Source organism: Pleurodeles waltl, chromosome 12 (assembly GCF_031143425.1).
Source record: "Pleurodeles waltl isolate 20211129_DDA chromosome 12, aPleWal1.hap1.20221129, whole genome shotgun sequence".
Lineage (NCBI taxonomy): Eukaryota > Metazoa > Chordata > Amphibia > Caudata > Salamandridae > Pleurodeles > Pleurodeles waltl.
Genome location: NC_090451.1, coordinates 693,595,141 through 693,608,595, shown reverse-complemented (window position 1 = coordinate 693,608,595; position 13,455 = coordinate 693,595,141). Strand labels below are relative to the sequence as shown.

The following is a 13,455-nucleotide window of genomic DNA, read 5'->3' as shown; positions in this document are numbered from 1 at the left end:
TTGATGCACAGGAGGACCCATCGTGAAATGGTTATCTTTTGCACCGCCTTCCCTTTCTTCACCCCCACATATCCCACAAAGAGTTGATTGTCCACCCTGAAGCTTTTAGTACGATCAAGGTAGAACGCCAACGCTCTTTTTGTATCCAGCCAGTGTAGTCTCTCCTCCTCATGTGAGGGATGTGGGGGTGGGTAAAAAGTAGGCAAGGTGATGGATTGACCTACACGGAAGGGTGTTACCACTTTAGGGAGAAAAGAAGCCGTAGTGTGGAGTACCACTTTGTCAGGATGTACTGCCAGAAAAGGTGGTTTAGATGACAGAGCCTGGAGCTTAATTATCCTGCGAGCAGAGATAATGGCAACCTAGAAGGCAGTCTTGATGGTTAGGAGACGTAAAGGGCAGCTATGAAGTGGCTCGAACGGAGTGCACATCAGCTATGTGAGGACTAAATTTAAATTCCATTGAGGCATGGTAAATGGGATAGGTGGGAATAGATGTGTGAGGTCTTTGAGAAACCTCCCTACAATGGGAGATTTGAATAAAGAAGGGTGGTCAGGTAGTCTCAGGAAGGCAGAGATAGCAGAAAGATAGCCCTGGAGGGCGCCCAAGGCAGAGCCCTGCCGGGCAAGAGGGAGAACAAACAGCAGAACTTCAGAAAGAGGTAGAAAGAGAGGATCGACAGATTTGTCGATAGACCATGCCGTAAACTTTTTCCAATAACAGGCGTATACCCTTTTGGTGGAGGGACGCCTGGCTGCCAAGATGACGTTACAGACTTCGGGTGGAAGGTCAAAAGCCAAAAACTGTAGCCGCTCAATCTCCACGCAAGGAGGCAGATAGCGGACAGGTTCGGGTGGATGACCCTCCTCTGCTGCTGCGACAGAAGATCCTCCCAAATGGGCAGACTGATCAGAGGAGATGTGGCCATGCTCACGAGCTCGGGATACCAGACTCTTCAGTCCAGAGCCACCAGAATAACGTGGGCTTGGTCTTGCCTGATGTTCTTTAGAACACTGGGCAGAAGTGGTACGGGCGGAAAGGCGTACAGGAGACCTGATCTCCAATCAAGACGAAAGGTGTTGCCGAGCGTGTGCCACTTTGGAAACTTCAACAAGCAAAACAGCTGATATTGCGGTGTGAAAATATTCATTGTTTATGGATATTAATGTAGGCCACATGATGGAAAAAAAGGACTTCAACGCATCCTATACAAAAGCACTCATTATTACATATTACACTAAAACTAATTTTATCTGCCGGTGTGCACCACACGTGAGTTAATTACAGCATTCAATTAGCATAAAAGGCTGTTCTCCCCCTGGAAACATAAAGAGGTTTTCTAATGGACGAGGAAGCTCACATTCATCAATAAGTAATGGCAGGAAAGAAATGTTCTCTACAAGGTGCCTGTCTGCTCCCACTATGTATTGTACTATGATGAGTCAACTATTCCCCAACTTTTACTCTCCTCTGTAAATCTTATCACGTGTCTTATTCTACAGTCAGAAATATAAAAGGCAAAAAAAATTCTCACCCAAACCAGTGATCCTGAGCAGGTGCTGCGTCCCCTGCCGTACCGAGGGGGAGAGAGTCAGGTCCACAAAAGCCTTCACGTTGACCTTATCCACCAAACTAAGCCAGAAATTGTAATGCGGCTGGACGGGGTCAGAAGGCATGGTGTCTGGGAAAGAAGAGATACACAAACACATTAAAGTTCATAGGGAGGGAATAAACTGGGCGAATGTAATTTCATGGGTAGTGAGCTGGCTTAAACTGAATGCTGAGAAAACCAAAATACTGATTGGAAATATTAAACTCAGTCTCTGGCGTGTCACTTGTTGGCCCAGTCCAGATGGATTCTCTTCCTTTGCCAATAACAGTACTAAAAAAACCTTTAGAGTCAAAATCGACAATGAACTATCCCTGTCTAAACAAAATTCTTCTGTAGTCAGGTCGAACTTTACATCTTAGGATTTTTAGGAAAAAACTTTTCTATCTAAACTGACGGTGCGAAAAGTCTGTTTCCGCTCAAATGTTCCTTTGCCATGACGATCGATCATAATGCAGCCATGTTTTTCAAAATTCTTTCGAATGCTTTGCAAAGGTTGTTCCTGTGCTTTCTCAGTCAGCTCGCAGAATAGTTATACATGCCGTCATAGCCTTCAGGAAAGGCTGCGGAAATTCATTATACTTGGGGGCACCTTAATACCGGCTAACCGTCTTCAAACCGCTAAAAGCCCGGCTGCCTTTCTTCTCTCCAATCCACTGCCCTACACTCCTGCTTCCCCTCAGTTGTCAAACCTGCACTAGTTACTCATTCATAAATGCGTCATCTTTAAAGCTTTAAACTTTACCTTCTGGTCAGTAAATAATAGCAGCAGAAAATATTTTATTTCAAGTCCAACTAAACAAGACGCTTGTGATCCAAAGTAGCAGCTTGCAAGCTTTGGGATCAGCCATAGCAAAGAGAGGGTTTACCTGAAGCCAGGGAATCCTAGAGAAACCAACAGTGGGACTTTTCCCTCGATTACAACACCGCCGTGTACATGGACAGATGTTCTCACTTGCCTCCTTCCCTTCAGCACTTAAGTAAATTAAGAGAAGAGTTTTACCAGCCCCAAGCTGGACAACCCCCCCAAAAAAGACAGTGATATTGACTATGGAAGGGAAGTTGCTTACCGAGGTCGCCTATCTCCACATGGCCGAGCACATACAGGCCTCCTTTCTTTAGGTCATTGATGAACTTGATAAGCTGACAGCTGGTGCGGGGATTGGAGACCATGAGAAGGATTTGGGGCCGCCAAAATTTCACATGTTCCTTTCTGATGTCCAGTAGTAGGAGGTATTTCCGCACCTAAAAGGGGTCAGACATCACAAAGCATCAGGCAAAGGAAGCGGTGGAGGAGAAAAGATAGCAGAAGATTCTGCGATTAAGAACACAGCGGCTGTGTAAATGTCAAGGAGCTTTCGCTGTCTTCGAGCTCTGCATTGATTTGCACAACATAAGTGGTTCTGTGTCGAGCTTTGTGCAATATAAGTTTCAACACTCAATGAAAGCTATGAATCTTTGAAATATCATTCATGCTCATAAAATGGATCCTGAACACTTCAGATATTTCTTTTGCTGGAACAGCAGGGACCACTGGAAAGGTGTGGATTAAGGGGGTGCAGCCCTATTCAAGTCAAACACTAAAAGAGAAAGAGGGAGTTGGAAAATTGACATTTCTTGCAGTGTTTCGAAGGATATCTTGGCCGCTTGATGGGGGGGGGGGTAAGTAGGCAGAAAAACTTCATTAGAACTTATCTGGCGATTGGGAGGGCGAGAAAAAGAAAGAAAAACAATGTACTAAATCTTATCTTACTTTAAAAGGAAGTAAAAAGCATTTGTGAAGGACATTTTAAAGCAGTCTTTTCATTTTACTAAGTGACTTAAGAGTATGACCGTGTTTTCCTTCTAAATTTTAAATTGAAAAGGATTGGCAATATAGCCTGTTTTAGGGCTGCAAACATTTACTGTGTCTGTTGCACGTTTCATGGCCCTTACAAATTAAGGTAAAGTAGATGTTACTTTGAAAGAACTGCTCCGGGGTCCCCACATGTGGGAGGGACTGTTCAGAGCTTACGATTATCAATGGAGATCCCCTGAGACAGAACCCAGCCAGTGATGAGGGAGGTCAGCTTTCCAAAACAGCATCAAGGCAGGTCACATATAAATCAGTTTGAAAGGCTTCTCTAGGTGACAAGAGAGGGCAATTCCCTTGTCTGATAAAAGGAGACACACGATCCAGAGGACCTACCTGGTGGAAAATGAGGGCCTGGCTGATATAGCCCCAGCTACTGGTGGTGGAACGGAAGTGAATGAACCCCAGAAGGATCACCATGAGCACAATGCTGCCGGAGGCGTACGCAGGATTAATCATGAACATCATGACGAAGCAGCTGACGATACCAAGCAGACACGTGTGCCAGCTGAACACCTGGAATGTAGGGCTAGAAAGGGAAATGAAAAAGGTACTGAGAAACAAACTAAGTTGGAAATTACATCCACCACAGCAGGACCTGGGGAAGTCGTGTGCAGAAGTCAAGTTTTAAAAAACAACTTTGCAAGTGCTACCCTTTCCCTCCAATGACAGCCTGAATTGCTTCAATAACTTGTGATGTATTATTTTTTACTGAAAAGGGGGTAAGTCATTGGGGACTGTCCTAGAATCCATGCAACAAGGAGCTAAGGAAATAAGGGTCTTATCGTGTGAACCACAAATGTAATTCCTAGAAAAAAGTAATCAGCATAAAGAATCTGCACTGAAAAACGTGCATTTTGCAATGGTGATTTGTAAGAAGTCATAATACGAAGAATTCATCATTAGTCGTTATGTAAGAGTGCACCTGGCGAACTGGTTTTCTAAGTGCTTCTGCTCAAACACAGAGAATCCAGACTGGTGGAGATGTGGAGGCATGCAAGTCCAAGCCCTAGTTTTCCATTGTGTAGACAAAAATAAAATATATCTCATGATAGGGGGCAAGAAGCAAGTCCAGCCTACAGAAATAAGGTGGACGGCAAAAAATAAAGCACATAGGTGTGTACTGCAACAACATAAATAAGATGGTGATCTACGGATACATTAAGAGTTTCTTAAAAGCTTGCATTGTATTTGGAGAAGGTGCTTTAAACTGAACGGCACAAAAATGAAAGCAATCAGAACATGACAGGGAACAAAGTAGGTATAGCAAGACAAAGTCAGACTGCTCGATGAAGTAAAAAAGTAATGACTGAACAAAGGCATGCTTCCTTTGCAGACTCTTCAAAAAGCAATACATTTTTAGACACAAGGATAAAACCTTTTCCAAACCACTGATAATACATGATAATACAAAGTGAGCGTGCAAGACAAGCACTCAACACAACAACGATCAGTCAACGGAAGAGCGATCAACAGCAACACCAGAACAACAAAAGAGCAAGTGTGCCCATGCAAAGACTCACCGGAAGTTGGGGGCTGACGCCCACTCTAGGGACAAGCAGGCAAGGTCTACGGCTGCATATGCCATCAAGTAGAACACAGTCACAATGCCTGCAATGCTGTTCAGCTTCCCTGCCAACAACACCAGCTGCAGGCGAAGGAGTGAAATATTGTTACTCATACTGTGAAAAGGAACTTTGGCCTCAGTCCGCAGTGCTTACTAATGTTACCTTCTCAGGTCAAGGGCCACAGAATGATGACTGTTTGGAAAGGTGTTAGACAAATAGCATTATGTCTAGCTTGGCACTGTTTATTAGGATGAACATCCTTGCTGACTTTTCCACCCCTTTCTACTAGGATACCACCACATCCTTCCCGGAAAACACTTTACTACATGCAACCTAATTCAAATGGAAGCAAAGGTGATGATAGTTTGAAAGAGGAAGCAACTTGTCTGTTTGATAGTACTTGTTTCTATTTATATTGCACCTCGATTTGGACGATATTACATTGCATCTTGATTGCTATTTCGTGGCTACAATGCTGCCTGAAAACAGCTCTGTCCTAGTGAACTCTCTACGTCACCCCCGAGACCAGCTAAACGGTCAAATGGTCATGGGACTGACCAAAGTGACCCCTTCATGCTCACAACCACCATACAGAACAGTTCTACCTGAAGGTCAGTCCCACAAATTTTCTAGCCAGCCTGTTACTTGCAAAAACCCTGCATAACTCACCCACTCACTGCAACCACTACCATGGTAAAAAAAACACGCCACTTCAAATCCCCGCATCTTTTCTCACGCAATTCTCCTGCATCTTCATTACTTGTGTCCTTGGTGGAGGTCTGAATCCATTAATCTAACACACCCAAATAGAACGATTTTTGAAAGGCAAGCCCAAGACTGAACACACAATGTCCTTCCCACGTGAAACAAAACCAACATCAGCAGGATCCGTGCCGCACCTGTACTCGGACTTATTGAAGAAGGGGATGGGGAGTCCACCATCATTACCAATCCAATCATCTGTACACCTCCAGCTGGGGGCAATATCTGAAATTACCCTAAACTTTCATAACAATTAGAATATTAGTGTTTTTCTTTTATATAGCCTTACTTATTTTAGCTTTGCATCTTAAGTGTGGTTTTAATAGGAAGTACTATTACCCAATTTAATGCTGGTTTTCAATTAACCAAACTTGGAAGGAAAAGCTTAACTCCTATTGTCGGAACTCACACTTCTGACCTTAACGTCTGAGCAGTGGCCAGCAATGAGTGTTTTAGGTCAATGAATTATCCCACCAACTTTCGGTAGCAATATCATTCTTGTCTAGTTATTTATTTATCTTTCTGAAGTTCAGTCTGCAGATACGAATGCTGACATTCTGTTCCGAATTGCTCTCCAAGAGTTGCATCCATATAAGGAAAACAACTCTGTTGGGCATTTCATTCCTGTAAAACTGGACAAGAAGACCTTTCTGATGGTTAGAAATGCAAATGAAAAGAAAAACTATTTTTTTCACCCTTTAGATGTAAACATTAGTCTCTCGCTCAAATCCCTCTGCTTACCTGTACTAGTCCCCATGTGTACACTACAGCCATCCAGGGGTTTCCTCCTTTGGAAGTGATCTTTGCTGGTGCCAAGACAATACCTACAGTAGAGAAATAGGTAGGTATATCAGACAAGAACATTGTAGGTCCCCCTTTCTTGAAACATTGGTTTGACTTCCTTTAAATTGCTGTACTTCAGCCCTCACCATTCCTGTCAAAAACACAAACCATTTGCTCCAAAATCCTTTCCGACAAACATTTTTCCCTGACTTGCAACTTATGATTGGCTACACTGATAGCCTGCTTCCACTTTACCAGGTCATGGTAATCTTGAGCTGAGCCTCTAACAGCACTGACATGCTATAGACCCCACCGTCTCTCCATCTCCCTACTTTAAAGCCCCCTTCCCTGTGAAGGCTCACAAACCTTGCTGAACAGCAGCTAGCCAAGTATAGGCCAAACACTATGCTCAGAACATAGCGGGGTAGAGGTTGGTGTATACGATCTTACATACCAAAATCAGTGGCAAGGTAAACATCAGGGCCCTCATAATTGGTGTAGCAAATCAACGATGAAACATAACTTTGCATTAGTCTTTTATCCTTGCCCTTTTAGATTATTAACTTTGTGGACAACACAACATTACGGGGCTACACTGCATCACCTTTTACCAGAACACAGATTCTGCTTTCAGTGGAAATGAGCCTAGGTGATTAGAGAAGAAAACTTAACATTTAGTAGACAACTGGGGGCGCAAGATGTGGCAGAGTGATGAAAGAGTACAAAAGAACTGGGCTGTGAGCTATTCCACAAGGTAGAACATTACTCAAGAGAGGTCAACTGAATTTCCAGAGACCTCACAAAAAGTTTCTCAACTTAGGTAGAAATAGCCTAGGAAAGAAGACTAGAATAGCAAATGCCTAATTAATATTAAAGGCGAAACAAAAACATGATTTCAGAGCACCAGCTGCTTTGTGAAAAACATGCAAGGTTTAGAAGCCACAGGAATCTTAGATTCGCCACCTAGCTAAACAAATATGACTTGTTTGCAATTTTGTAGCAAGAATTGTTTTTTAAACAAGTGCCTACTGGTCCCTAATGAGAATTTTCCAATACATGGTTTCTACAGTTTTCTAAGGCAATATGTACACTTGAAGAGATTGCCTTTTTATGTCAGGAATTGACAAATAAACGCTGACATTGCCGTAGATTGAGGGGATTCCAGGGCCCATACAGCTTTGCGCCAGAAGGCGCTGCCTGAGGGGGAGGAGCCTGCCACCGAGCACTATCTAGCACTGCTCCTCTACCGCAGCACGGGATGCTGACATTGCCGCCGATCAAGGGGACTCCAGGGCCCATACAGCTTTGCGCCACGAGGCACTCCCTGAGGGGGAGGAGCTTGCCACTGAGTGCTATCTAGTGCTGCTCCTCTACTGCGGCACAGGGTGTGCCCAGGCCAAGGGCAGGCCCGTCTGCGCCAGTCAGTGCCAGGAGGAGGCAGGGCATGGCCCTCCCTCTTGGTCCCTGACCCTGGGCCTCCATCTTTGTCTACCCTCTCTCCATTCAGCTGTATTATTTACAACCAGAGCCCGAAGCCCCTTTGTTTTTTGTTGCTACGGGTTAAAACCCTCAGAAATAGCTGGGCCTCGGGTAAAATGTGAAAGTATGGGAAAGAGGCAAGCTGGTGACAAAGCCTCAGGGCTGGGTGGGGCTAGAAAACTCCCCAGACACTCCACAGAGAATTGCACTAAGGCCCAAACTGATGATTTCATTGAGGAAGTGGAAGGTTTGTTAGCTTCAAAGGCTAACTATATTGGTGGGAAGGGGATCAGGGTACCCAGAAAATACATTAAGTCTGATTTTAAAACAGTTGATGAGCAATGCCTGATTCCTAAAGATGTTAAGAGGAACCAGTCTGGGTGCTGTGCAGAGGAGGGGGATCCGCTTCAGTTATCACCTCGGCTCAATTTGTCCAGGAAAGCCCATCATTTTCAACTGAGTTTGATGTTGAGTGCACCAAAATTGGTTTGCTCCACTAGTGAGTCCTAGGAGTGGCTCTTGTAAATCTGTTAAAGTGAGGCTAACAATGAAGGAGAGGAAATGAGTGGTAGCCCATTTGAGGGGGAAATTAACACTATGAGACTACATGAGCTCCCTAGGCAATATGCTGAGAAAGAAACTGGATTGTTTGAACATGGTAATATAGAAAGTGGAAAGGGGTATATAAATACATTTACGGCTAGTACATCAGGGGAATGGCACCCTCTGGGACGTTTAATGCCGGTTGCATCAAAACGCCCTGGTTTTAACCCAGTAGGAAGGCTGGAACAGTCTTTCCGAGGCAGTATAAGAAGCAGGGACCCAGACTCACACAAAGCAGTAGAGAGACTTCTCCAGACTAATGAAGTGGATAGGCAGTATGATCTGTATTTGACAAAAGTCCTGAAATTAACCCTAGGCAATAGATAAAACCGTGACTTACTCACAAACAAAGTAATCCATTGGGCTAGGAAAATGCAGGAATGTAGATCAATGATAAGAGAGGACATAAGGTATGTCATGAGGATCCAAGGTATTGATCCAAGACAGGACTGCATAGGTCTGAAATTGGCAAACCAAGAGATAGTAGATGGTCTACTATCTCTAGAGAAAAGAAAAGAAACAAAAAACTCCTGTAGAGAATTCTCCAAACCTCAATAAGAATCAAAAGGTTAAATTACCCCTCAGGCACCAACTTGAATAAGAAGGCCACTTTCCTGTAAAAATGGTTCCCCAACAACGATCTCCATCCCAAGATTACATGCTTTCAAACCTTACCCAGCAAACACTAAAGATATAAAATGACACCTGCATTTGCTGGGAATTCTAATGCATATTAATCTTTTGCAAAGATTAATTTAGCAGATTACCCCACTAGCAGAACCAAATGCTTTATATACACTGGGCCAAGAGCTTCCAGAACAGTCAACATGGTGAGTATCTTAACCATCCAAATATACTCCTCTTAACAAGGACAGACAGAAACAAAGCACGGACGGGGATGGTAACCAACCTTACCTATGATGCAGTATAGACAAAGAAACCTGACAGCGATTTAGCCCAAAGAGAGCACCCAGCTAATGAGTCAACATCTTTGAAGTAATGCTTACAAAATCCCTGTGTGTAGGCCATAGCTGAATTATCAAAGAGACAGTGGATATGAAAAGCTCATACACCACACCTTGGCCCTCAGTGTACGAAAATGGAAGACTTTGAGGGCAGAGATCAGCAACCTTGTTGTTGGGACCACCCAAACAGCAATCAATAGTTTGAGATCATGGTCCCAAGGTAAAGGCATAGTGTGTTTAAACTCATACATTGGCCCTTCACGTACATTAATACCCAAACCTTAACGTATCTTAACACACATTTGTGGTTATTCACAAAGGTAAGTTACACTCTTTAAGTAAAGGACACATACTTTTAAAAAAATTTTTTAACACTTTTGAATAACAACTATTTTTCGGCAATTCACAAAATTCAAGTATGCACTCACGGGCATCCACACACTGAAAGGGGTGCGGGAGGTGGAGAGCCAAATCTACAAGTGTAGGTTATTGCTGTCAAAAATAAACAGTGGTAAGTCTCACACTACACATGAACCACTGACACTGCAACACCATCCCACATAAAATAATGGAGACAGGAACTTAAAATAACATCCCAGAGGAACTACTCGATCACATTATTTAAAATAGTTTAAAATAAAAATAAAATAAAAAAAAATCTAAAACCATTTATTATTTAATTATTAAATATTTAAAATTACCTGCCCATGTCAAAAATTGACACACCCAGCATGAATGATTCCTGCTCACATTTTTTTTAGTACACTCATAAACAGATATTCAGTCTCAAACTATCCAAATAAGACTCACAGGGAGAGAGCATGGTTTAGATGCCAAAGAACAATACGGCTGGCTTCCATCAAATTGAAGGCGTCGACTGAGTAGTTCAATTTACGCTCATTTTAGGACACTGCCTCTGAAGTAAGACCAAGCCTCATTCTAGCTGAAATGGTTCAGGTCTTGTTTCCACATGATGCACTTTTTCTGTGCAGAAAAGAGGCCCAGTTATCCATGGCAGGTCTCTCAATAGTAAATGAGTTCTTGAGGGAACCTCGCAGAATGATGTTATAGTACGGTTCAGTTGGGAAACTTCCTTGGTGGTAATACTACAAGACTACAAGGGCATTTCAGTACAAGGGTTGGTGCTTTTGGGCTGCAGGGACACCCTAGTATATGCTCCTGACCAGGGAGGATTGTCCCGTCTTCAGAGTACCAACCTCCATTTGATCCATTGAACATTGCCTAGATGGTTGGAAGGCAGTGCCAGAAAAAAAAACATCTCAGGTCAGGCCAACCTGTGAAAATAAAGAACCATCCACCTCTGAGTTCCGTGGTGTCTTTTGCTTCTTAACTAGGATTCCTGAATTTTCTTTTAAGAAATTGATCCAAAATACAGACGTTTACTTATTAGATACACTGAAAAGAGCCTTGTAGAAGAAAGAATCACCCAGAACTAATTAAGGCTAACAGTACGAGGGACCCACACACTGACCACAAATCTGTGCCTACTACAGGAAAGAAGCACTTGTTTGATCAAGCCCACTAAAGCAGACGCAGGAGGCGGGGTTGAACGTCCCAATAAGGGCAAAAAAAAATAAAAGTGCAAAACAGCAAGTTTGCAGTTATGTTGTTGATTTGAAGAAAAGCACTGATCAGAACCAACAATGAAGCTCCAACATGTGTTCCAGGCTGTGGAACTACCAGTGTGGTACAGGGAACCTACCATTCTGGGGTGTTGTAAAACCATGCAACTCCCAAATCTCTTGCAGTAGAAGGGATTTACCTTGCCCTAATCTCACTTTTCTATATGATCTGGGTGGTGGGTGATGGGGGGGGGGGGATGAGGGGAGTGGCAGAACCAAGAATTTTAATTCATGAAATTATTTTTCATTCTAAGAAATGCAAGGACAAAGAAAATGGAAGAAGGCGGAAATGTGTGCCTGAGACTGAAATAGTAAAAGGGTTGCGAAAAATCTGCATGAAACAGGAAAAGAGAATATTGGCAAAAATTTAAATGGAGCGGGCAGCAATAAGGTTGTAAAGGGGGTGGTAAAGGAAAACCACTGAAAGAATTAAAGTGTCTTACCGAAGAGGTCGTCCTTAGCGAGAGCATGGAGGATGCGGGAGGCTCCAATCAGTGTGCTCATGGAGGCAGAGAGGGAGGTGGAGTAAACGCCAATCAAGACAAAGGGTCCCCAGACGTTAATGGCTCGAAAATAGCCATAGTCTTCCTTCAAGAGCGTCCTGTTGGAGACAGATAAGAGGGAGTAAAGAGCCACAGTCTCAGTGGTCTAAGCAGTGTATTACTATTACAATATTACTTGCGTAATCGTCGCTCTTAGTGTAGAAAAGCACGTGACCTTCCACACATCATGTGCTTACTTAATGGAATGCTCTACTGTGTTTTGGTAACTACAGGTATATGTGCATTACACGACAAATCTAGCTGCAGTTTGACAAATAACACATTAGGGCTGCTTTTTAATCCACATTTAAAATAACTATATAGAAAGTTACAATGCACAAATTAAATTTGCTGCATAAAACAAAAATGTAACCAGTACAGGAAACTACAAATCAAGTTCCAGTGCACTTCTGTAACTTGTGAGCATGTCTGGAGTGCAATGCATCAACTACTCTAATTTGAGTTGCATTAAATACATTTTTATATTGTGATTGAGTATTTTTTTCTTCTTTTGACAAACTTTCTACATAGTACAGCTGCAGGAAAGCAAGGACATCTCCTAGGTCTCTAAATAAAATGCTCATAATTGATTAATAATCGGTGGCAGCAAACTTGTAAATGTAGAAAGACAATTCACATTTCTTTGGTGTAGTTACTGTATAAAAATAGGATTGCTAATTTGAAAATCAAAGTGGTATTTATTTTAAAATGTAAGAAATTGTGATGGTTTCAACATTTTAGTGGATTGGAATGTTCTTAAATGTTTGTCTAACTGGGTGTGCATGTTCACTATTACTTTTGTGAATCGAGAATGTCTGGACAAAGCTGGACGGAGGCTGTGAAAGATGTGAAACATAGCTGTTTCATGGAACCAAATGTAACCAGGAAGCACTGGTGATCTGTGCCCAGCAGAAGCAGCGGGAGGTATGACTACCATATCAGGCTGGCATCTTGGTCATGCATTGGATGCCCCCAGAACTGCCTGCATCCAAATAAAGTAATATGAGCTCTACCTAGGCCTGTGGGGTTGACCTGGAGTTCCACTGGATGACGTTTCCTCTTGCCAGAGAGAACAGAGTATTAAGACAAAACTCTGTCCTTGCCTTGAAAGACAGAACAGCACTGGCCAACTGCAATGATTTCCGAGGTCCAGTTCATTCCTCTTGAATGGTACTCCGCAATATGGCCATGCCGTGCCAGACTGATCCTGCAGCAACTTCTTGTCAGTCAAGCTGCTGAGGTGGGCCCTACTGATAAATGACTAATCAAGTGCCTGATCCTGATCTCCTGGTCCGTAAGTAAAGACTGTCACATGACTACCTTCGCACAAACTGAAGGTCTTCAGGGAGCATGAAGCACCATCTATGAAGCCCTCGACATCATACAGTTTTTCTCTGACGATTCTTTTAGGGGATGCACATAAACCTATACTGTTCTTGGACAGAAGGCATTGTGTTCAACATGACAATGAAATAAAAAAATGGACTAAGGAGGAAGCACCCAGTCCAGAATTGCGAATATCTGAACCAATTCTTGCAGGTACCAATAATTGTGTTGGAGTATTTTACAAGCAGAGACAGAATAATTTGCACTGCAGAAGGGACAGAGACTAATTCAGTCACCCTTCGCTTGACATTCAAGTCATTCCA

The 13,455-nt window shown here is 42.9% G+C and overlaps 1 protein-coding gene across 2 annotated transcripts in view; it reads right to left on the bottom strand.

The window, feature by feature from the left end:
• The window catches only part of SLC12A9 (solute carrier family 12 member 9), a 100,411-nt gene that overhangs the window by 24,717 nt on the left and 62,239 nt on the right, over positions 1-13,455 (bottom strand). For both annotated transcript variants that reach the window (XM_069215556.1, XM_069215553.1), the window contains 6 exons: positions 11,708-11,865; positions 6,533-6,615; positions 4,985-5,109; positions 3,798-3,990; positions 2,680-2,854; positions 1,535-1,681 (listed from right to left, as the gene is read on the bottom strand). In XM_069215556.1, coding sequence (XP_069071657.1) covers positions 1,535-1,681; positions 2,680-2,854; positions 3,798-3,990; positions 4,985-5,109; positions 6,533-6,615; positions 11,708-11,865 — 881 coding nt within the window. The remainder of the gene's footprint in view (positions 1-1,534; positions 1,682-2,679; positions 2,855-3,797; positions 3,991-4,984; positions 5,110-6,532; positions 6,616-11,707; positions 11,866-13,455) is intronic.